Here is a 22,700-nt window from a genome sequence, read left to right on the forward strand (position 1 = left end):
GGGAAGGTGTTCTGCAGTGTATGAGGGAAAGAAGTGCAGAATGTAGCTGAGGGAGTTTCTCACTTCAGAGAAAGGCAACACAGAGGAGAGGTAGACCCGTGGACTCCAGGGTGCTGACATAGAGGGAGACAAATGTAGAAGAAAGGATATTGGTTAGAGACAAGAGCCATGAGTTCTAGTCCCCCTTCCGGTTGTGTAAACTCTGACAAGCCATTTAATTTTGCTCAACCTCAGTTTCCTGGTCTTTAAGTCTTTGATGCTGTAAATCCTGGAAGGACCAGATTTTAGCTGGGTATTCACAGGGCTATCTTCCCTTGTGGGGACTTAATTTATTGCCTTGCTTCCCCTGTTCCCTAATGTGGCTGATTCTCAGTCGGGTGCTGTGAAGCTACTTTGCCAGGCTCCCCTCAGTCCTGAGTTGGTCGGGGCTCCCTCTAGTGGACTTGCTTGACTTCTGGCGTCTCCTAAATTTTTCTACTTAAATTCTTGGGCCACGTCTGGGGTGCCTCCCTCTTGGGGATACTTCCTAGCGACTTGCTGGGGTCATGAGTGGTTGGAAAAACAAATTCAGGGAAGGGAGTGTGATGGGCGACTTGTCCTTATCCACATCCTCCTTCCAGCTCTGTGCTACAACAGCCTTGTCATCCGTCTGCCACCTGGATCTCTGGGCACCGTACTGGCTAGAATGAAAATGGCAGAAATGTCAGGATTTTCCTCTTGTGGGTCAATGAACCTGCAGACCCTTTAGATATTTCTCTCTCTCTCTCTCTGTCAACACTTTTGGTCAATTGCCTGCTGTCAGGAGCAGATCTGAAGAAATGCTTTGAGATTTGGGATTTAAAAAGCCTTCCTCAGGGCACCTGGGTGGCTCAGTGGGTTGAGCCTCTGCCTTCAGCTCAGGTCATGATCCCAGGCTCCTGGGATTGAGTCCTGCATTGGGCTCTCTGCTCAACAGGGAGCTGCTTCCCCCTCTCCCCACTGCCTGCTGTTCTGCCTACTTGTGATCTGTCAAATAAATTAAAAAAAAAAAAAAAAAAAAAAGCCTTCCTCTGGGGAGTGGACAGATTCAGGTGGCTGCTGATTTGTGTTTATTTGTCTGTCACCTTGGTGGCTGCAGGGTACTTCTCTGATTCTTCAGACATTTTACAGCATAAAAAGAAGAACCAGGCTTGCCTTTCCTGGGGCTTACAGTTCCTGTACCCCAGGGTCAGATGACTCTGCGCACAATCCCCAAATCTGGAGAATACTTTTCCTCTCATCTTAAAGTGTGTTTTTCATTTATTCTCTGCCCCTCCTTCCCTGAATCCTTCCCCCTTGCACAGAAATGCAATAGAGATTCCTGCTCCAGTCCTTCTCCTCATCTAGAAGCCAGTTTGGGGTCATTTTCCAGGGAATGAGTAATCTCCGCATTACGCGGATGCAGGGGCCAGCATTTTGAGGACAGGGTTTACAGAAAACAAATAACATATCATGCCTCCGAAGAGCATTTACTTTTCAAATATGTTCACTCAACTGACTTTCGGGTGCAGAATGAGGATGTGGTTTGGGTGAAGGTGAAATGGAGTAAAAAAGTGCCCCATGTCACATGATGTGATGATACAAACCAAGCCTGCTCTCGAATAAGCCAAGAATGCAAATGACACTGTAATCAACAATCCAATCCCATCTTCAGTATATGTTGAAAACATGCCAAGTAAAATTGTGGGGGGAGAAAAAAAAGGTCATTCTTTCCTTCTTTTTTCATTAACTTCAGCTTAGAAGTGAAAATAGGTAAGATCATCTCCACAGAACTCTGTCTTTCTTTGAATAGGATCCCTTCTGGGAGTTTCAAAGAGACACAGAGGAGAGAACCACTCCCTCTGGTTTATTCAAATGTGAGAGATAGGTCATTTGTATATTCAAGGAAATATGGCTTTTTCTCTTTTGTAGGGCGCCTGAATGGCATAGTTAGTTAAGCATCTGACTCTTGATTTTGCTTCAGGTCTGATCTCAGGGTCATGAGATAGAGGCCCCCACCCCCACCCCAACCCTCAGGCTCTGCACAGCACCCAATCTGTTAAGATTCTCTTCCCTGCTCCCCCGTTTGCATGTGTCCTGCATGCTCTCTCTGTCTCTCTAATAAATAAATCTTAAAAAAAAAACCAAAAACCTAAACTATGGCTTTTGTTTTTCCTTCTTCTTGGGGGGGGGGCGGTGGAGAAGCAGAGAGAGAGTCTTAAGCAGTCTCCGCACCCAGTATAAGGCTGATGCAGGGCTTGACCTCATGACCTGAGATGAAATTGAGAGTCACAGGCTCCCAGGTGCCCCCAGAAATATGGCTCCTGCAAGAAGAAATAAAATATAAATTATACCATTACATTCTATCCAGGTGGTACTGAAATAATAAAACTTGGAAGCCTTAAAGGAAGCCAGAGATGTGTAGATGACCCAGAGGAACCCATATAGGTCCAGGGGTTAATTTCTTGCCTGTATTCCATTAAATTTGATGAAGAGGGGGAAAATACCTTGTGTACTTATACTGTGTTAGGTACTGTGGAAGACTAAAGTCTACCAGACAGCATAGCATAAATTAATATGAGGCATCTGTGAGAATACAGGGTTATGGAAATTTAGAAGAGGCAAGGATATTTCTAGCTGGAATGTCTGGTGAGAAAGAAAATATTTGAGCTGGGTTCTGAAGAATGGATAGGACTTCAGTAGCACACTTTTTTTTTTTTTTTTTAAAGGGTCTATTTATTTATTTGGCAGAGAGAGAGAGATCACAAGTAGGCCAAGAGGCAGGCAGAGGGAGAGGGGAGTAAGCTCCCTGCCGAGGAGAGATCCCAGGACACTGGGATAATGAGCCAAGCAGAAGGCAGAAGCCCAACCCACCGAGGCATCCAGGTGCCCAGGTGCCCCTTCAGTAGCACACTTTAGGCAGAGGGAACACTCTCAGCCATGGTGATGAAAAAAGAAAGAATTGTGTTATTTTGTGACTTGGTGACTCACGCAGCATAGGATATACATATACATATACTATTGGAATAGTATAAAACTGCAAGGTAGTTTGGAGTTAGATCATGACTGTTAACTTCATCCAGGAGACAATCAGGAATTGGAAGTGTTTTTTCTGATGCCATCAGAACTATATGTCAGGAAGACTGGTCTGGTGGCAGAATGGACTGGAGATGACAGGGAAACCAGTGAGGAAAATGTTTCAATAAACAGATCAGGGGAGAGAAAGGGAGGGCTTGCAACCAGGGTGGTAGATGGGAAGTTTTGACAATTATCTAAGAGGCTTGTCTAGATTTTCCCTTGGAAGATTTCTTCTCTCTCTAGGTAGGAACTGATTAAAGGAAATTCTACTGATAGGAAATAATATTGACTCCTTAATCAATCTAAGGTAAAGGCCATTGAATTGCAAAGCAAGGATGTCTGGCTGATGGGTGCTTGAGTTCGGAGAGATTTTCCCCAACTGTGACAGGAGCATATGATAAAGTTAATTCCCTTATCAGTCAACGGCTTTGTGGAAGACCCAGGTGGGGGATCTAAGACGGAACTGAGTACTTACAGACACACTAGAGCCTGCAAGTTCCCAAAGAGGAGGCTCAGAATATTAGCAAATTAGGGCAGGGCACTTCCTTCTTTAGGAAGAAAGTTCCCCCTTTTTTTTTTTTTTTCAAAGTTTTTCCAACAGAACTTTTAGATTAGAGAAGTGGAAATGACTGGGAACTGCATTTCTGTTCCACAAGAGGAGCAAGTACTCCTCTGGTCAGAGCTCACACCCGTCTTACAGCATCTGTGGTCAAGGCCTGTGCCGGCCGCACTGACCTGCTGCGCAATGTGTGGAGCCCAGTGCGCTGAGCTGGGGAATCTTAAGTACATACTCAATTCCCAGAAAAAGGAACTAGTGTTCAGAAGCCAAAAGGAGGGGGAGGTGTTTTGTTTTCAGAAAGTCAAAAGGCCTGGAAGAAGAGCTTGTGGCCTGAGTGTCTCATGCCTTTCTGGGGTGTAATCAGGCTTGAATATCGGCAACAGTCACGTTCTTGTCACATTCTTGTCCTTGGTGCCGACTTAATGAGTTCAAAACACCAAGGAGTGGGGAAAGAACTTCTGTTTTTCCCCAACAGTGTGAAGAAGCAAATGACTTTAAGCTCAATTTCCTCATCCGTCAGGTATGGGGGAAAGACTTGACGTCGAGGTTGCTTCCACTGCTACCTGTCTTCATTTAAATGTCCCAATAAACCCCTCAAAGCGCCAACCTTACAGCCCACAAGGAACATGGAGGGCTCGGCTTCTGTGTAGTGCGCAGACTCCTGTCAGACCCCGCCCCCTTCCTTTCCCGGCTTCTCCAGCAGAGGGCGCAGGCGCAAAGGTTCCGCCTGGGCCCGCCCCCGGGGGCAGGGGAGGGGTAGGCGGCGCGGAAACTTGGCCGCGGCTTTCCGGGAGCTGTGACTCGGGAGGGGGTGGCGCAGGAGCGGTCGCTACCCAGTCGGGACCAGGCCGCCGGCTTCGCCGAGCTCCGCGCGCTCCTCCCGCCCCCGGGCTCGCGCTCTTGGAAGGGGCGCGCCCGCGCGGACCCGCGCTCCCGTCGCCGCCCACTCCCCTCCCCGCGGCCGCCCCTCCCTCCGCCCGGACAGCCGGCGGTGGCGGCGGCGGCGGTGGCGGCGGTGGCGGCCGGGAGAGGCCCCTCCTTCACGCCCTCCTTCTTTCCCTCGCTCGCAGCGGTGCGGAGCCGGCTGGGCCCCCAACCCTCCCCGGGCCATGGCCGGCAACGTGAAAAAGAGCTCCGGGGCCGGGGGCGGCGGCGGCTCCGGGGGCTCGGGCTCCGGCGGCCTGATCGGGCTCATGAAGGACGCCTTCCAGCCGCACCACCACCACCACCACCACCTCAGCCCCCACCCGCCGGGCACCGTGGACAAGAAGATGGTGGAGAAGTGCTGGAAGCTCATGGACAAGGTGAAAGGCCTGCCTGGGACCCGCGGGAGCAGGGGTGGGCGTGGGCGGAGGGGCCGAGGGAGGGGAAGGAAGGGACAGAGGAAGCTGGGGGGAGGGGACGGGTCATGCGGGGCTGGGGAGGCGAGGAGCTGGGGTGACCCAGCCGAGGGATGGGGGACGTGGGGGTGGGGAAGAGACCGGGAGGGTGGGGGTTGGCGGTGGGGGAAGGGCTGCGGTTGGGAGTGGGGAACGTTGAGGTGCTGTATTTGGGGTAACGAGACAAAGATGGGGTGGGGGCTGGGGTGAAGGTTAACTGGGAAGCCACCAGGGCGGAAGTATAATGGGGGGGTTATGTTGGGGCTCTGCGGGGTCTAGGGATGTGGGTCACGAAATTTGCCCCCGGAGGTAGGAGGGAGAGGGAGGGCAAAGAAAAGAGTGTGCGATGTACCGGCTGGGGCTGTTAGCTGGATGAGGAGTCGAGCTCCGACTCGGGAATTAACGTTGATGGGCTCTGACTGAGAGACCTGGGGTCAGGACAACTCCGCAGGCAAACTGCGCTCGCGGCGCGCACAGTTTTTTCTCGTTAAGATGTAACACCAAGATAAAAGAAATTCGGATGTTTAAATGGGCCAGGGAAGAACTTTCCTCCACGTCTAGCGCTGGGGCAAGTTTTCATCCTCCAAAACATTGGATGGGATCCATTGCTGGTGCTGAGATTAAACCACAAGTTCTGGTTAGAACCATTATCTTCGGAAAGATGTATTCACTGAGCGGGCTGCACAGCAGCTTCAGGCTCCTTCCAGATTCTGGCTGCTTCCAGAACTTCCTCCTCACGCTGCTTTTAGCAGGGTTCTAGTTTTTTTGTGGTGGACCTGACTCCTTGTTGCAGGACCTGGCTTTAAGCTTGTTCCGTGAGCTTCGATTATCTTTTTTAAAGCAAGTGTAAAAAATACCCTTTTCTATTTGGCCATTAAGTTTGCCGTTTAAGAGAATTTTACTTCTTCATTGTGTCCGTGGTAAAGAACTATAGTGTTCCAGAGTACTTCAGAGTGTTTAAGCATTTCCAGAGAATTCAGTGCAGTGTTTCCTTAATATTTTTCACATTCATTAATTCATAGCTTATTTCTTGAAAAATTTCATATTGCCAATGAAAAGTAATTAAGAGTATCTGGCATATTGTAAGAGAATGGTGTTATTTCCTCCAGAATAAACTTGGTTTTCTTTGGTTCCTCTAGGTCTAGGTTCCTCTTCTGTAAGTTCTTCATGGATTCTTTTGGAGTAAAACAGCTAATAAAAATGATTATGAAACACTTGGCAAATATAAATGTTCTATATAAATGCTTAATAAGTCCGGTGCATGAATTAACACTCCTAAAGTGCATACAAGTGATTCCTGAGCCACTTTGGGTTTCTAGTGTTTCTAATGTTAAATAATCTGGTACTGTAATGAATGATCCCAGTATTTGTATGTTCATTATATTGGTGGTGTAGTGCTAATTTCATTATTAGAAGTCATAATAAAACCATTACAGAAAGTTAGGCATGGAAAGGTCACTTTGAATTCATTGACAGTTTTTAAAAAATTATCCAGTGTATTCAGTATCTGAAGTTTGTAGGGTTACATTTTAGAGATTTATAGGTAAGGACTAAGGTTCTCCTGGAATAGAAAAAAAATTTGTATTTTTAGTTTCTCGTTTAAGATGTGTGTAAGCGGTATATCGGAACCGTTGACTAGAGACCTTTCCTTAAAAACGACAAATTTTCTCAGACTTTTGAATCTCTGTAAAGTAGTTCAATAAGATCCTTCTTTAAGTTTTATTCCTTTGTTTCTTAAAGTATGTGTATGGATTTTTTATTTTTTCTGCAGAGTGTTTAATGGGGAAGAATACTCATTTTGAGTGCTTCTCAGGTTTTGATAGTTTAGGGAAAGTGGACACTTAGCTTTTCCTTTCTAATGTTGGGAGAGGAATGTTTTATTCCTTGTGTCGCTTGTCCTGGAAGGTAATTTTTAGTACTCTTCTGTGCCCCATATCACATATTACTAATCATGCTGAAATAAAACTTAGTTCTTTCTGATGTATTTATCTGATAGGTTCATACTGCTCTCCAGATTTTGGGTACTTTCGTATTAGATTGAACGGTCTCTTCTATGCTTTCAGAAATTTTTTTTTTTCCCACTTTTTTATTGTTAGAGTCTTAAATGTGTCAGTAACCCTCCTTGTCTTCATGTGGTGTGATGTAAGTGGTAAAGAACTTAACTCTCAAATCCACAGGTGTCCCACAAGTTACTGAATTTGGTTCTTGTCACCTTCTATTTCCTGTTTTGTCTTTGTTATTGAAGCTAGGTGAATGATACTCCAGCCTAATAATAATCAATTTATTGACTTTGCATTGGGAACTGTTGGTGTCCTCCCCTCCCCCAATATTGAATATGTGCAGATGGAGAAGTTGGCATAAGTCATGGGTTCTGGTCAACATAGGCTCGATTTTACTAATCCATTGTGGAACTTAAACTCATTGTTGGGAAAATGCTTGTCCTAGAGCACTTGTTATTTAACAAAAGACATGGTCAGCCTCTGGGGTTTTTTGGTGCTATCCTTGTATATTGTAATTAATATTTGTGTGAATACTTGTGTGTGAAGAAAGTGGCTAGTAAGAGCCAAATGGGCAGGGGAGTGGAGAGAAATCCTATAAATTGCCTTAAATGTCAGCTCGGAAGTATTGAAGTATTTAGTTTGGTGAGAGATTCAAAATTCTGTTAGGAAGTAGGGCAGGAGTTGGCAAACTTTTTGTCGAGGGACAGACAGTAAGTATTTGAGGCTTTGCTGGACGCACTTAGTCTTGTTTTCTTTGCTTTTGTTTTATAACTCTTTAAAAATGTAAAAGCTGTTCTTAGTTTGCAGGTTTAAAAGAAGGCTGGAGATTGTAGGTTGCCCATCTCTGGAGTAGAGCATCATGCTGGGTGTACTATGTTTGTACTCTGTTTTTATTTTGAATTGGCTTATATCACTAGAACATGAAGGTGTTGATTTTTTTTTTTAATGGGATATAATTTATAAAAGAATTTATGGGACACCTGGGTGGCTCAATCGGTTAAGCATCTGACTCTTGGTTTCCACTCAGGTCATGATCTTTGGGTCGTGAGATTGAGCCCTATGTCTGGCTCAGTTGGCAGTCAGCCTGAGGATTCTCTCTCTCTCCCTTCCCCCACCCCTTCCTGCAGCTCTCTGAAATAAATAAATATTTTAAAAAATTATAATTCCCTTATGATTTATAAGGGAAAAAGCTTCCTTTCAAGTCATGAGTTTAAAAAAGTTTTTTTTTTTTTTTTTTTTTTTTTTTAAGATTTTACTTATTTATTTGACAGAGACCACAAGTAGATAGAGAGAGGAAGGGAAGCAGGCTCCCTGCTGAGCAGAGAGCCTGATGCGGGGCTCTATCCCAGGACCCTGGGATCATGACCCGAGCTGAAAGAGGCATTAGCCCACTGAGCCACCCAGGCACCCCTAAAAAAGTATTTTCAAAAGGTGATTCTTCCTTCTACTACCTATCTTCTCTTTGTCCTACCCGCCCCCTCCCCCAAAAGTACCTTTCTATATTTTAGAGGTAAGGTACACTAAATAGAATTTATGATTCAGTATATTTCATTGGACTATTTCCTCCTTCCCTTCTCAGCTTCCTTCCTTTGCATGCTAAGTCCCAAGCATAGTGCTAGGTGTAAATTACCTTCCAGGAGATTACATTATAGTGATAAGGGACCATGTAAATATGTACAAAGCGATAAGAGATCTCTTAATTTTAAACATAGCGTACATACAAGATTGTAAACTCCATGAGGACAGCAACTATAGTCTGCTAACTTCCTGCAGTGTCCAGTCATGAGGCTTACTCAATAGTAAATGCTTTGTAAATATTTCATTTGTTTTGTATTGTGCTCGCTTCCGCAGCACATATATTAAATTGTTTTGTATGTTCCAAAGAAGTAACTGAAAAGAAAAGATGTGGGGGTGGGAATACATTTTAATTACATTAAACTTATTTTTTTGCAGTAGCCCTTTGGTGGTATCATGTGTGTCTTATAGAAGGAGACAGGCTCAGAGAAGTTAGGTGATTTAATTTAGTGAGGTTGGAGGCTGACTTGGAATCCAGGATCACCTATCTCCTGAGGCTTAGTTATTCCCTCCATACAGTACCTTCTTAGGTATACAGCAGAGCTTCAGTAACAAAAAGCCATTTATTCAGAAAGTGACCTGTGTAGGTATAAAACAATCTTCATGCACACTTATGTTCTGCCATTCACACACTCAAGCGAAGTAGATGTTCTCTTGAGTGATACTAGGATAGCATTTAATATCATTCAGTGAAATATCATTTGTCTTCTACTTTCAGGTTAAGGGTTTGTGTGTCTCCAAATTACGTGTACCGGTTACTTTGCATGGTGGTCTCAGAGTCCTGTGCACTTTATTTTCCCATTATACTCAATGCATGTTACCTCTGGCATCATTTATGACTTTTCTTTGTCCATCTATTTTACCGTCCAGTAGAGCTCTTCAGGACCAAGGCTTTGTCTTAATTTCAGTTCCTGGGCCTGACATGGAGTAGTTGGTGAATGAAGTGCAAGCAAACAGTTAACAAAATAAAATGAGCTCAAAACATAGTCCCTCCTCATTCTCTGTGTGATGAATTAGGGAGAATCAGGTAGGGAATCTCTTTTGAGTGCTGACTTAAGGTACCATTTACTCAAAGTACTTTTACCTTTCTCGGTTTTAAAGGTAATAATACATAGTCATTGTAAAACATGATTGTGCTGTTAAGGCCTCCCCCAAAGGATGTAAAATTCTTTGTAATTCCTTGTGAAACATGAGCTTGCTTGAGCATTTCACGTGATTTGTGGTAACTTGGTAGGTATATAGAATAAAACTGAGGTTGGGTCAGGGAAGAAGAGAATCTGTTCATTTTGTAACTTTGGTTGACGTGTTTGGTAACTCTTGCTATATAGTAAAACCTGTTTTTAGTATGTAGTAGGTTTGTTGTTAGTATATATACATTAAGCCTGATAAATCATGGCAGATTGGTCCCTTACTCTTCACTGCCAACAGAATTCATGTTCTATTCAAACATAACAACTTGGTAACTTTTTAAAAAAGATTTTATTTTTTTTTTTTTGACAGAGAGACAGTGAGAGAGGAAACACAAGCAGGGGGAGTGGGAGAGGGAGAAGCAGGCCTCCCGCAGAGCAGGGAGCTCGATGTGGGGCTCGATCCCACGGTTCCAGGATAATGATCCGAGGCGAAGGCAGACATCTATCGACTGAGCCACCCAGGTGCCCCCTTAGTAATGTTTATACTATGGAAAAAAAACACATTTCCCGAATGATTAACCTAGATCATTAAAAGAATAATAAATGAAGTATTAACTTGAAAACTGAGTTTAGGGCGCCTGGGTGGCTCAGTGGGTTAAAGCCTCTGCCTTCGGCTCAGGTCATGATCCCAGGGTCCTGGGATCGAGTCCCGCATCGGGCTCTCTGCTCAGCAGGGAGCCTGCTTCCCTCTCTCTCCCTCTGCCTGTCTCTCTGCCTACTTGCGATCTCTGTCTTTCAAATAAATAAATAAAATCTTAAAAAAAAAAAAAAATTTAAAAAAAAAAAAAAGAAAAAAGAAAACTGAGTTTAAACTTCAATCCTACTTTTTTTTTTTTTTTTTTTTTAAAGATTTTATTTATTTATTTGAAAGAGAGACAGTGAGAGAGAACATGAGTGAGGAGAAGGTCAGAGGGAGAAGCAGACTTCCCATGGAGCTGGAAGCCTGATGTGGGACTCGATCCTGGGACTCCAGGATCATGACCTGAGCCTAAGGCAGTCGTCCAACCAACTGAGCCACCCAGGCGCCCCTCAATCCTACTTTTTAATGAAGTTTTTAATTCTGATCTACATTAGGTTTGTTGGAAGTAGGGGGATTATAACAAGTAAGTCATTGTGAAATGTTTTCATGATTAGCACATTTTGTGCTGGAAGGAAATAGGTGGGAGTAGTAAACCAGGAGCACTGGAAGCCAGCCTCAGCTCTGTCCACACTGTGTTCCTTCCTGCAGCAGCTTCCAAAGGGAGGAAGGGAAAGGGGTGCGAACGATGGCATTGGTGGTATACACCCACTGGGGATTTCAAGCCCTGGGAAGATTTGGTGCCACAGTCAGATGCTCCTGTGATTCCTTTAGAAGAAATCCACGATGACTCTGGGTCTCCTCTCTGCAAGCTTTTTAGGATGGACAGTGACTCTTGCTTTGCAGACTCTACTGCCTGAGCACCTTCTCAGACCCACCTCTGAATACTGCCTTTGCTCTGGCTCTGGGATCAGGCATGAGGAAGTCTTTTTTTTTTTTTTTAAAGATTTTATTTATTCATCTGATAGAGATCACAAGCAGATGTAGAGGCAGGCAGAGAGAGCGAGAGGGAAGCAGGCTCCCTGCTGAGCAGAGAGCCCTATGCGGGACTCGATCCCAGGACCCTGAGATCTTGACCTGAACCGAAGGCAGCGGCCCAATCCACTGAGCCACCCAGGTGCCCCAGGCATGAGGAAGTCTTAAAACAAGGCCAGGGTATTGATACTTTAGTGAATGGGATAGGATCCTAATTCCCGCCTCTTCCTACTTTGAATAGCAGTATCTGTTGTAGCACTCTTTGTGAAAAATGACATGAATCATACAGAACAAAATGTAAAAGTCCCCTATTACTCCTGCCCCCACGTGACTACCTCTCCAGAGGTACATACTGTCTACAGTTTGGGTTCCATCTCCAGTCCTTAGTCCCTTTCCCTAAGCTAGGTTCTGAGAAGGTTGGATGGAGAGCATTGCCCATGAAAGATAGATCAACTTGAGCAAGTTACTGACTTTTTAGCATTTACTCACTAAGACTGATAACTGAGTTCTAATCGTCCCTTGTAGAGCAGCAGTTTACAGTTCACATCTGCTGATACATCAGGAATCTCAAAATAGTGTGTTTGAGGAGAATGGAATTGAGATTCAGAGAGATTAAGTAACCTAAGTCACCCAGCTAATACTTTTGCTTTCCGTCTGGTGTTCAGACTCTGTTAGGTGATTTCTTATAAGCCAGTGCTTCTCACTTTAATATGAATTCAGACCATTGCCGGGGGGGGGGGGTGGTTAAGACTAATTTATTTTTTAGAGGATGGGGAGGGGCAGAGGCAGAAGGAGAGAGGGAGAAGCTCAAGCCAATTACATTGAGTGGGAGCCTAATGCAGGGCTTGGTCTCATGACCTTTAGATCATGACCTGAGCCTAAACGAAGAGTTGGATGCTTGACCAGATGTACCACCCATGTGCCCCCAGACCATCTGGGGATCTTGTTAAAAAGGTAGAGGCTGAGTAAACCTGGGGTGGGGCCCATGATTCTGTATTCCTGACCAGCTCCTGGGTGATGTCCATGCAGCTGGCCCCAGGGAACATGCTTGAAGTAGCAAGCCTCCATTCCACAGTTGCTTTTATTTTAGGTGAGCCTAACAGACTTTTTTTTCTTTCCTGAGAAATAGCAGTAGTGTATTTCACTTATGTTGAAGATTTTAATTATTCTTAAATTTCAAAAGTAAATTGTACTTAGAATATACATTTTTTTAAAGATTTTATTTATTTGACAGATCACAAGTCTGCAGAGAGGCAGGCAGAGAGAGGGGGGGAAGCAGTCTCCACGCTGAGGAGAGAGCCCGATGTGGGGCTGGATCCCAGGACCCTGAGATCACAAACTGAGGTGAAGGCAGAGGCTTAACCCACTGAGCCACCCAGGCGCCCTCAGAATATACATTTTTTAAGAAAAAGTGGGTTTTTAAATAAAAATGGTTCTAGAATGTTTTTCCTTATCTTTCTTTCTTTCTTCTTCTTCTTCTTCTTTTTTTTTTTTTTTTTAAAGATTTTATATATTTATTTGACAGACAGAGATAACAAGTAGGTAGAGAGGCAGGCAGAGAGAGAGTGGAGGAAGCAGACTCTCCACGGATCAGAGAGCCCAGTGTGGGGCTGGATCCCAGGACCCTGGGATCATGACCTGAGCTGAAAGCAGAGGCTTTAACCCACTGAACCACCCAGGCGCTCTGTTTTGCTTTTTCAAAATTTGCTGTATTATGGAGATTTACCATGTTAATACCACATATAGGTCTCCCTGGATCTTTTTTTTTTTTTTTTTAAGGATTGTATAAGATTTTATAATTATATGTTTATCTAATAAATTCATATTGATAGTCTTTTAGGTTATTTCTGATTTTTAATATTAGGAACAGTGCTGTGGTGACTACCCATTATGCAGTTTCTAAATATTTCTTTAGAATAAACTCCTAGAAATGAAATGTGCTGGATCAGAAGACTCATACATTCAAGTTTTAAAATATATATGTATTAGCACGTTGCCCTCCAAAAAATTTGCTTGCACTCATGATCCTTGTCTAGTTTGTTGATTTAAATATGATTCCTTGGTACCTTAGATGAAAATCAGGGGTAGGGAGAGGGTGGTTGGGTTGTGGACATTGGGGAGGGTATGTGCTATGGTGAGTGCTATGAAGTGTGTAAACCTGGTGATTCACAGACCTGTGCCCCTGGGGCTAATACATTATATGTTAATAAAAAATAAAAAAAAAATTAAAAATTATGTTGGCATCTGTCCATACACTTTTATTGGACACAAGCTGTAGTGCTCGCTTCGGCAGCACATATACTAAAATTGGACACAAGCTGTATGTCAGGTGCTGGGGAGTTAAAGATGACCCAGTGTACTTAGAATCTGGTGGTCTAACTGAAAGTATACAAAGGGCTCTGGGAAGTGTCTGTGGAAATCATTAGGCAAAACTTCACTTCATTCCTGATGAGACAAGACAAGGGATTGGGAAGGGAAGGAATTTGAGAGCACATCAGTGCCTCTGTACTATCCTAAGCCACAGTTGTATCTTAATGATGGTCTGACATCCAAAAGTGATGCTAAAATCATTTAATCTCTAGTATTTATCTCTAAAATCATTTAATCTCTATAATCTGCTGAGTATTCTGTTTGAAGTTGCACTGATAAGTCTGGGTGGAGAATTATATTTTTCTTTAAAAAATAGAATCTGTGTATTAAAACTGCATGGTTAAACTATCAGTACGTGTAGGTTATTTAATATTCTACATTGTGTTGGATTTTTTTCCTGCAGCTAATGTGATAAATGAAAGTAATGAGATTGGTAATTAGTTATAAGTGGCATAGTGTCTTTAATAAATAGTGTTGGGTGGTATTTGAGAAGTGTGAGATAGTAATTATAGTTCAAGTCTCTGAATGGAGTTTTGAGAAATCAATAATGGATAATAGTAATTAGAAGTAAAAGGCTTTTTTCTTTGGGCCATTATCTGTGATGATAGGTTTCTTAAAAAAAAAAAAAAAAGTACAGGTTTCTGATTTCTCTTTAAAAAACATTTAAAAGCTTCACTGTATATAATTGTAATACTGTTAACCGTTTTCAGGTTTCTGTGTTGGTGAATTTCTAAACCTGAAGCTTCAAGAAGATGTTAAAAAATTAAAGTCTAAAGAGGCTTTAGAAATTAATTGATCTCTTTCATTTATAGAGGCAGAAATTGAGACCCAGAGAGGTCAGTAAACTTGGTTAAGGTCAGCATAGCCAAATAATGTTGGTCATCAGGCTAGAGCTCAGGTCTCCGGACCTGGGGTCCTTTCTGCCATACCTCCTGCTCCCTTGAGCAAAATGGAGTTTTTAACTTTAAAAACTGTAACCAGATTTTACGTGTTTTAAGATCAACTCAACCAACTGAATACTCATTTCTAAGCATAAAGCTTACTTTAATCACATTTTAACGTATGAAATGTTTGAAATGAAAAACCGTTCCACGGATAAGTTGAGGTTTACAGAGCTAAAAATACTTAGTCATTCATAGTCCTATATGGTTAGTTTTTTGTCTAATTGGAAATTCAAGTTCCTTAGTGGTACAGAAGAGTCTGTGTTAGGCTTAGGCACTGTTCTTGGTAACTTTTCTCTTTTTATAAATTTAGCTATTTCCAAGCATAATTTTATTCGTTTTTTACTGTGATCATAGCACTTTCCAAAGTTTTTCTATTGACCATTGAGGCTTGGCAGAAGCAAAGGGAGGAGTGAGGCCAATGAGAAAGCTGTTATGAATGAACTGTGTGGCAGCCGTACAAGGATGCTGTTGCTTTCCCAGAGCACGTTTCTTTTTGGCATTGTTTTGAGTGATGCTGTAAATGTACAGGCAGAAGTAAACAAAAGGAAGCCATTTTTGCCATTGCAAGACTCAGAAGGCCAAATAAAGTTGGCCAAATGGAGGACACACTGAACAGGAAAATATTTTAGCTTTTTAGAAATTTTTTGGTGAATGTTTTTGGAGCTCAGTGTCCATTTATGCTTTAACTAGCTAGCTATGACTGGAAATTAAAGTAATAAAGGCAGGTTTTCACTTTTGATGTTTGTTAACTGTTAAATTAGTCACAGAGCCTTTTTTGAACATTTTCCTAGAGGTTATACGTGTTGAGGGCATTTTCCTTTCTAGGAGATTTTAGTATCAAAAGAGTAGGTCTACTTCAATATTTTCTTTATGGTCTGTGTTGGTGTTAAAAACTCAAGAGCTGTTAGTGGAATACTGATTTCCCTGGTCATGTGATGATTCATCTCAAAAAGATCAGACATTTAATCTGCAAATGATCTTCATAAGGTCATGTTTGAGGGAGGGATGAATAATATTTGTGAAAGGTACACGGTACTAGCTTAAAAATACAAGCAAATCAAGTGTTTTTGGAGACTTTTTTTTTTTAAAGATTTTATTTATTTATTTGTCAGAGAGAGAGAGAGAGCGAGCACATGCAGACAGAGAGGCAGGAAGAGACTGAGAGAGAAGCAGGCTCCCTGCTGAGCAAGGAGCCCGATGTGGGACTCCATCCCAGGATGCCGGGATCATGGCCCAAGCTGAAGGCAGCCGCTTAACCAACTGAGCCACCCAGGCGTCCCTTGGAGACATTTTTTAACTTGTGATATTTTAAATGTTATATTATGAGGAGTGGTTTTTTTTGGTGAATTATCATTAACATTTATTGATTGCATGTTATAGGTTGGGTATTGTATGTAAGATTAAGCAATTTTAGTTGTTGAAAGAAAGTGTATGTTTTTTCAGAGGTATTAGGCGAATAACTACATTTTAACCTAAACTCTCTGAGGTTAATGCATTTATCTTTAAATAGGGAGAACAGGGGGCACCTGGGTGGCTCAGTTAGGTAAATGTCTGAGTCGGCTCAGGTCATCATGATCCAGGGTTGTGGCATGGAGTCCTGCATTGGGCTCCCTGCACAACCATGATCCCAGGGTTGTGGGATGGAGTCCTGCACTGGGCTCCCTGCTCCATGGGGAGCCTGCATCTCCCTCTCCTGCTCCCCCGGCTTGTGCTCTCTCTCTCTCTCTGTCAGATAAATAAAATCTTTAAAAATAAATAAATAGGGAGAACAGGTGGGTTGGTGTGTGTAGCCCCGGATATAAATATAAATTCATATTGGGAGCTCTGCTGGATTTGGACCTTGGAAGGTGGGGTGGGAGGATACTGTAGCTTTTGCAGATCGTGGGTCACCGTATTCTTGAGGGGCCTGCTGCCTTTTCTCTATCTTTGGTCATCAGTTGGAGACTATGCAGGACTGGGAAGGTAGCAGTGGCATAAGCCAGGATGGTAGGAGTTGTGGTGTCGGTTTCCGAGAGTCATCCAAAGGTGATGATCTACCTAAAGTCTGTAATTCCCTGCCTACCCTGAAGATAAGCCTGTTCAAGGTGCATGGAAATGGGAGCAGAACATGTATTGAGTACCAGTTTATTAGAAACTGCAGGCCTTTCATAAGTGCTTATTGTGAGGTAAGTATTTTCTCTGTTTTTGCTGGTAGAAGAGCTGAGGCTCAGAGGTTAAGAAAATTAGTGAAGCTAGGGGCGCCTGGGTGGCTCGGTGGGTTAGAGCCTCTGCCTTCGGCTCAGGTCACGATCCCAGGGTCCTGAGATCGAGCCCTGCATTGGGCTCTTTGCTCAGCGGGGAGCCTGCTTCCTCCCCTCTCTCTCTGTCTGCCTCTCTGCCTACTTGTAATCTCTGTCTGTCAAATAAAATAAATAAAATCTTTAAAAAAAAAAAAAAGAAAATTAGTGAAGGTAAATGACCGAAACAGGACATTTCAATATAGTTGGTTGATGCAATCTTAGCAAAATATGAAAACATTTGGTCCTTTCTAATTTTAATCAAAAACTTAAAAGCTTATATTACAGGCTTCATCCTAATGCCTCCCTTGTTAATTACCTCCTTGTTAATTTCGCATCTCTCTCTCCTCTCTCCACTTTGCTGTCTCCTTAGTCTTACTGATCTTTTTATTCCTCAAACAGATCCAGACCTGTTCCCATGTTCAGACTGTTGGATTAGTTTCCCACTCTGGGCTCCTCTTCCGCTGATACTGCATGGCAACTACTTTGTGTAATTTCAACTCTTAATCCAAAAACACATCAGAGAATCTTTCCCTATTCAGTGTTCTAAAGGAGTTGTTCAGGGGTGCCTTGGTGGCTCAGTCGATTAAGCATCCGCCTTTGGCTCGGGTCATGATCCCAGAATCCTGGGATGGAGCCCCAAGTCAGGCTTCCTGCTCAGCAGGGAGCCTGCTTCTCCCTCTGCTGTTCCTCCTGTTTGTGCTCTATCAAATAAATAAAATCTTAAAAAAAAAAAAAGGAATTTGTTCAGCATATTCTTACTCTATTTAAATGCTCTGCATAGAGCCTGACACTTTTCTTTTTATCGGAGTATAACTGACATGTAACATGATGTTAGTTTCAGCTGTATAACATGATGAATGATTGTTTGTATACATTGCAGAAGGATCACCACAAGTACAGTTACCATCTCTCACCATACAAAGTTACAAAGCTGTCCTCCCAAATTTTTTCTTTCAATGAGAACTTTTAAGATTTACTCTATTAACAATGCTTAGTTATCTAATACATATTGTATTATTGACTATAGTCACCAAGCATTACATTCCCTTGATCGAAGTTTATACTTTTTTGACTCCCTTTACCCATTTTGCTGACCTCCAAACCCCCTCTCCCCTTTGGCAACCACAAATTTGTTCTCTGTGAGTTTTGGTTGCACGTTTATCTTATTTATTAGATTCTACATATAAGTGAAATCATACAGTATTTGTCTTTATCTTTCTGGCTTATTTCACAGCAGAATACCCTCAGGGTCCATCTATGTTATCACAGATGGTGAGATTTCATTCTTTTTTTATGGCCGAGTAGTATTCTGTTGTACACACATACCACATCTTCTTTATCCATTCATCAGACCATGGACACTTAGATCATTTCTGTATGTTGGCTATTGTAAATAGTGCTGCAGTGAACACAGGGGTGCATGTCTTTTCAAATTAGTTTTTTTTTTTCTTCAGGGAGATATCCACAAATAGAATTACTGGATCGTATGGTAGTTCTGTTTTTAATTTTTTTACAGGAACCTCCATACTGGTTCCTGTACGGTTGCATCAGTTTACATTTCCACCAAGAATGCGGGAGGCTTCCCTCTTCACTGCATCCTTGCCAACACTTCCTTCTTGTCTTTCTGATACTAGCCGTTCTGACAGGTATAAGGTGGTATCACCGTGGTTTTGATTTGCAGTTTCCTGATGATGAATGATGTTGAGCATCATTTCATGTGTCTGTTGGCCATCTGTATGTCTTTGGAAATATGTTTATGGAGATCCTTTGCTCACATGACAATCCGGTTGTTTTTGTTACTGAGTTGTGTGAGTTCTTTAATGTTTGAATGTTAAACCCTTATCAAATGCATGATTTGCCAGTATCTTCTCCCATTTGGTAGGTGGCCTTTTCATTTTGTTGATGATTTCCTTTATTGGGCAGAAACTTCAGTTTGATGTTATTTCCTTTAATTTTGCTCTTTTGCCCTTGCTTTTGAAGTGAGATCCAAAAAATCATCACCAAGACCATTGTCAAGGAGCTTACCACCTGTGTTTTCTTCTGGGAGTTTAATGGTTTCAGGTCTTAGAACCCCCTGTGTATATATTTTTTTAATTTCTTTTTTTGTAGCTTATTGCCTGATGGCTCCCAGATTCAGGCATGTTGTCTTTTTACTTCTGTATATCCCAGTGCTTGACATACATTTGTTGAATGGGTACGTTGAGAAAAATCAAAACCATCAGGAACATTGCTACCTTCATGTTAACTGCCTTCATATGTCTGAGTTTGTCTCTCAATCTCATCCCTTCTGTTTCAGAGGATGGAAGTGTCCTTTCTTCCCAAAAACCTTAGCTTCTTGCTTATCTTTTTCTCTTCTGGTTCTTTCTCCTTATCATTTCCAATTTTCTATGAAGATAAAAACCTTCAATTACATACCTCTTATAGCCTTTGCTGGGTCTTGAGATCTTAAGTCTTATAGTCAGTCTACCTACTTTCTTCCATAAACTAACTTAAGGAAGATTTTCTTTTAATTATTTTTATTATAAACATATATTCTGTAAAAATATATTCTGAATTATAAACAACTGGCTTAAAAATGAGGTTTTGGAATGTAACACTGTAAATTGAAGACTATTTGTTTATTAATATGAATTCTTATTAACTCTTGCACTTAGAATATAGTTGTCTTTTGAGGTAGTCTTTCTTTCTTGGCTGTGTTTTTCCCTTTTGGCTTGAAATCTTTAATAGGATGAGCAGCTTCCTAAAACACCTAAAATATTCATGCATCAGATATTTTTGTTGATTCAGCTTATGTTTAGTAGGATTATATGTATGGGCCTCTTTTTTCAAGAGTTCAGGAAATGCTGTACAGAGAATAAGATTCCTAGCTTTAAAAATTTAATACCATCTGACTCATTATAAGAAGAGTCATTGATGATTAGTTATTAAATGGAAGGTTTGCGGTTATCCCAGCTGAACCTAATGTTTTCACTTCTGGGGGAATCTATTTGAATGAAATAATCTGATGTATAAAAGAATAACATGCTCAGTGATGTTCATCACAGTAGTCCTTGTAATAGAAAAGGCTTAAAAACAACATAAATGTTAAAACAGTGTGGGGTGAGGGGGATGGTTAAGATATACTGTGGTCTATCTATAGAGTGGAATCATTTAGACATCTCAGGCTTATAATGAGCTTTTGTTGACACAAGGAAATAGATGTTTTTAAATGTGAAATAAAAAGCAAGATGTCAGATTTTGCTTCTGCCAATGTTAGACAACGTCAGATTGTTTTAAACCAAACCAAATATATTGCTGACAACTAGAAAAGCTAGAAAGCATTGAAGAGCTATAAAAGCAGTAAGGAATGATGAGGCCAAGTTCCAGAAGATAAGGAAGACTCTGAGAAGTTAGCTTGATGTTAGTGGCTGCTTTGTCCATGAGATCATGGCTGACTTTGGAAGTGACAGTTGAGAGACTGAGTAGAGTGTTCAAAAGGCTGATGTCAGGGAAGACAAAATATTGGAATCAGAGCCTCCTAGGATAGAGGGCCCTGGGAAACTCTGGTTTTGGGTTGGTTTCCTCAGGACCTTAATTGCAGGAGTAAGGGTAAAACAAGTAGACTAGTCTTTACTAAGGAGTGAAGCCCAGTTGTTCAGTCTTTTCAGTTCTGGATTAGATTAAGATGATCTGGGAACCTAATATCCCTAGCATGTCTGCTTGCCAGAAGCAAAAGTGAACCCTTCCCCATCATCCATAGCCTCAGATTGTGTCTATAATTTTTTATTTATAATGTCCAACGTTCCGTAAAAAATAACCAGGCATATGAAGAGATGAAATGCAACTAGAAACCAAGAGGAAAAACTGACAGTAGAAACATACCCATAGGATAGGCAGAGATATTTGAATTATCAATCATGGGCTTAAAAAAATGTATGATTAATGTGTTAGAGGAACTAAAGACAAAATTGATAATTTTGACATTTGAAATAAACAGATTCTGAAACTGAAAAACGCAGCTGATTATTACGAATTCTGTGAATGGGTTTAACAGCATAGATACAGCTGAAGAGAAAATTAGTGAAGTGAAAGCTAAATTAGGGGGAAAAAATCCAGACTAAACCACTAGAAGCAGAGGATGGAGAAAACAGAAAAGAGTGTAAAAGACATATGGAACATGATGAAAAGGTCTTATGGATTAAGTCACTGAAGTTCCAGAAGGAGAGAAGAAATTAAATGGCACCGAAGCAGTTACAGGCATCCCTCAGTTTATTGTGCTCTGCGAATACTGCCTTTTTTTACAAATTGAAGCAAGCCTCTTGACAAATTCAAGGAAGTCTCTCTACTTCATTTTTCCAACAGCATTTGCTCACTTTGCTCACTCTGTGCCATATGGTAAATTCTCCCAGTATTTCACACTTTCTCATTTATGTTTGTTTCTGTGATCAGTAATCTTTGTTATTACTATTCTAATAGTTTTAGGGCACCACAAACCTCACCCATGAGAAATGTTGAACTTTTTTTTTTTTTTTTTAAGAGAGCTCTATACCCAGTGTGGGCCTTCATCTCAAGACCCCAAGATCAAGAGTTGTATGCTTTAAAAAAAAAAAAAAAAAAGAGTTGTATGCTCTACTCACTGAGCCAGCCAGAAGCCCCTGAAATTGCAAGCTTAATTGATAAATGTTTTGTGTTCTGACTGTTCTACAACTGGCCAGCTCTTCCCCCTCTTTCTACCTCTCATGTGGCCTATTTCCTGAGACACAATGATACTGAAATTAGGACAGTTAATAACCCTACATTGGTCTCTGAGTGTTCAAGTGAAAGAATCGCACATCTCTCACTTTAAATCAACCAGCAACCAGCACCCTGATGAGTCAGCAGGCATCCACATTTGAGGCAGGACCCTCAATTGCAAAAATGTTACAACTCACTGAAAGCAGAGGATGCTTGGCATTTTATAGCAATAAAGTATTTCTTAATTAAGGTATGTACATTTTTTTAGGACCTAGTATTGTATATTTAATAGATTACAGTATAGTATAAACATAACTTTAATATGCACTGGGAAACCAAAATACTAATTTGATTCACTTTATTAAGTGCTTTATTGTGGTTGTCTGGAATCAAACCTGTGCTGTCTCTGAAATGCCTGTATATTCTGAATATATACATTTGGATATATATATGTGTTATATATTCTTTAATTCTCTACAGGGTTTTGTTTTGTTTTGTTTTAGATTTTATTATTTATTTAACAGAGATCACAGGTAGGCAGAGAAGCAGGCAGAGAGAGAGAGGAGGAAGCTGGTTCCCTGTCGAGAAGAGAGCCCAACGCGGGGTTCAATCCCAGGACTTTGGGACCATGACCCTAGCCGAAGGCAGAGGCTTTAACCCACTGAGCCACCCAGGCGCCCCTCTACAGGGGTTTTTATTCTTTGTAGGGCATCTTGATAAACAGACGTTCTTATAAAGTAGTAGACTTTCAATTAACGTTTTTGTGTATGTGTTTAAGGCTTTTTATAATCCTGTTTAAGAAAGTTTTCTCTGGGGCACCTGGGTGGCTCAGTGGGTTAAGCCGCTGCCTTCAGCTCAGGTCATGATCTCAGGGTCCTGGAATTGAGTCCCGCATCGGGCTCTCTGCTCGGCAGGGAGCCTGCTTCCTCCTTTCTCTCTGCCTGCCTCTCTGCCTACTCGTGATCTCTTTCAAATAAATAAATAAAATCTTTGAAAAAAAAAAAAGAAAGTTTTCTCTGTAGTTTAGATAATTTTCTTATATTATCTTCTAAAGCTTTATAGGT

The 22,700-nt window shown here is 41.7% G+C and overlaps 1 protein-coding gene across 2 annotated transcripts in view; it reads left to right on the forward strand.

Moving 5' to 3' along the window:
- Positions 1-4,394: 4,394 nt before the first annotated feature.
- Positions 4,395-22,700, forward strand: part of CBL (Cbl proto-oncogene) — an 82,942-nt gene continuing 64,636 nt past the window's right edge. Inside the window, exon 1 of one of the 2 annotated variants that reach the window (XM_059183290.1) lies at positions 4,395-4,938. In XM_059183290.1, coding sequence (XP_059039273.1) covers positions 4,744-4,938 — 195 coding nt within the window. In that variant the 5' untranslated portion in view covers positions 4,395-4,743. The remainder of the gene's footprint in view (positions 4,939-22,700) is intronic. The other variant, XM_059183297.1, reaches the window with a different exon arrangement.

The sequence above is a fragment of the Mustela lutreola genome, chromosome 1 (assembly GCF_030435805.1).
Source record: "Mustela lutreola isolate mMusLut2 chromosome 1, mMusLut2.pri, whole genome shotgun sequence".
Lineage (NCBI taxonomy): Eukaryota > Metazoa > Chordata > Mammalia > Carnivora > Mustelidae > Mustela > Mustela lutreola.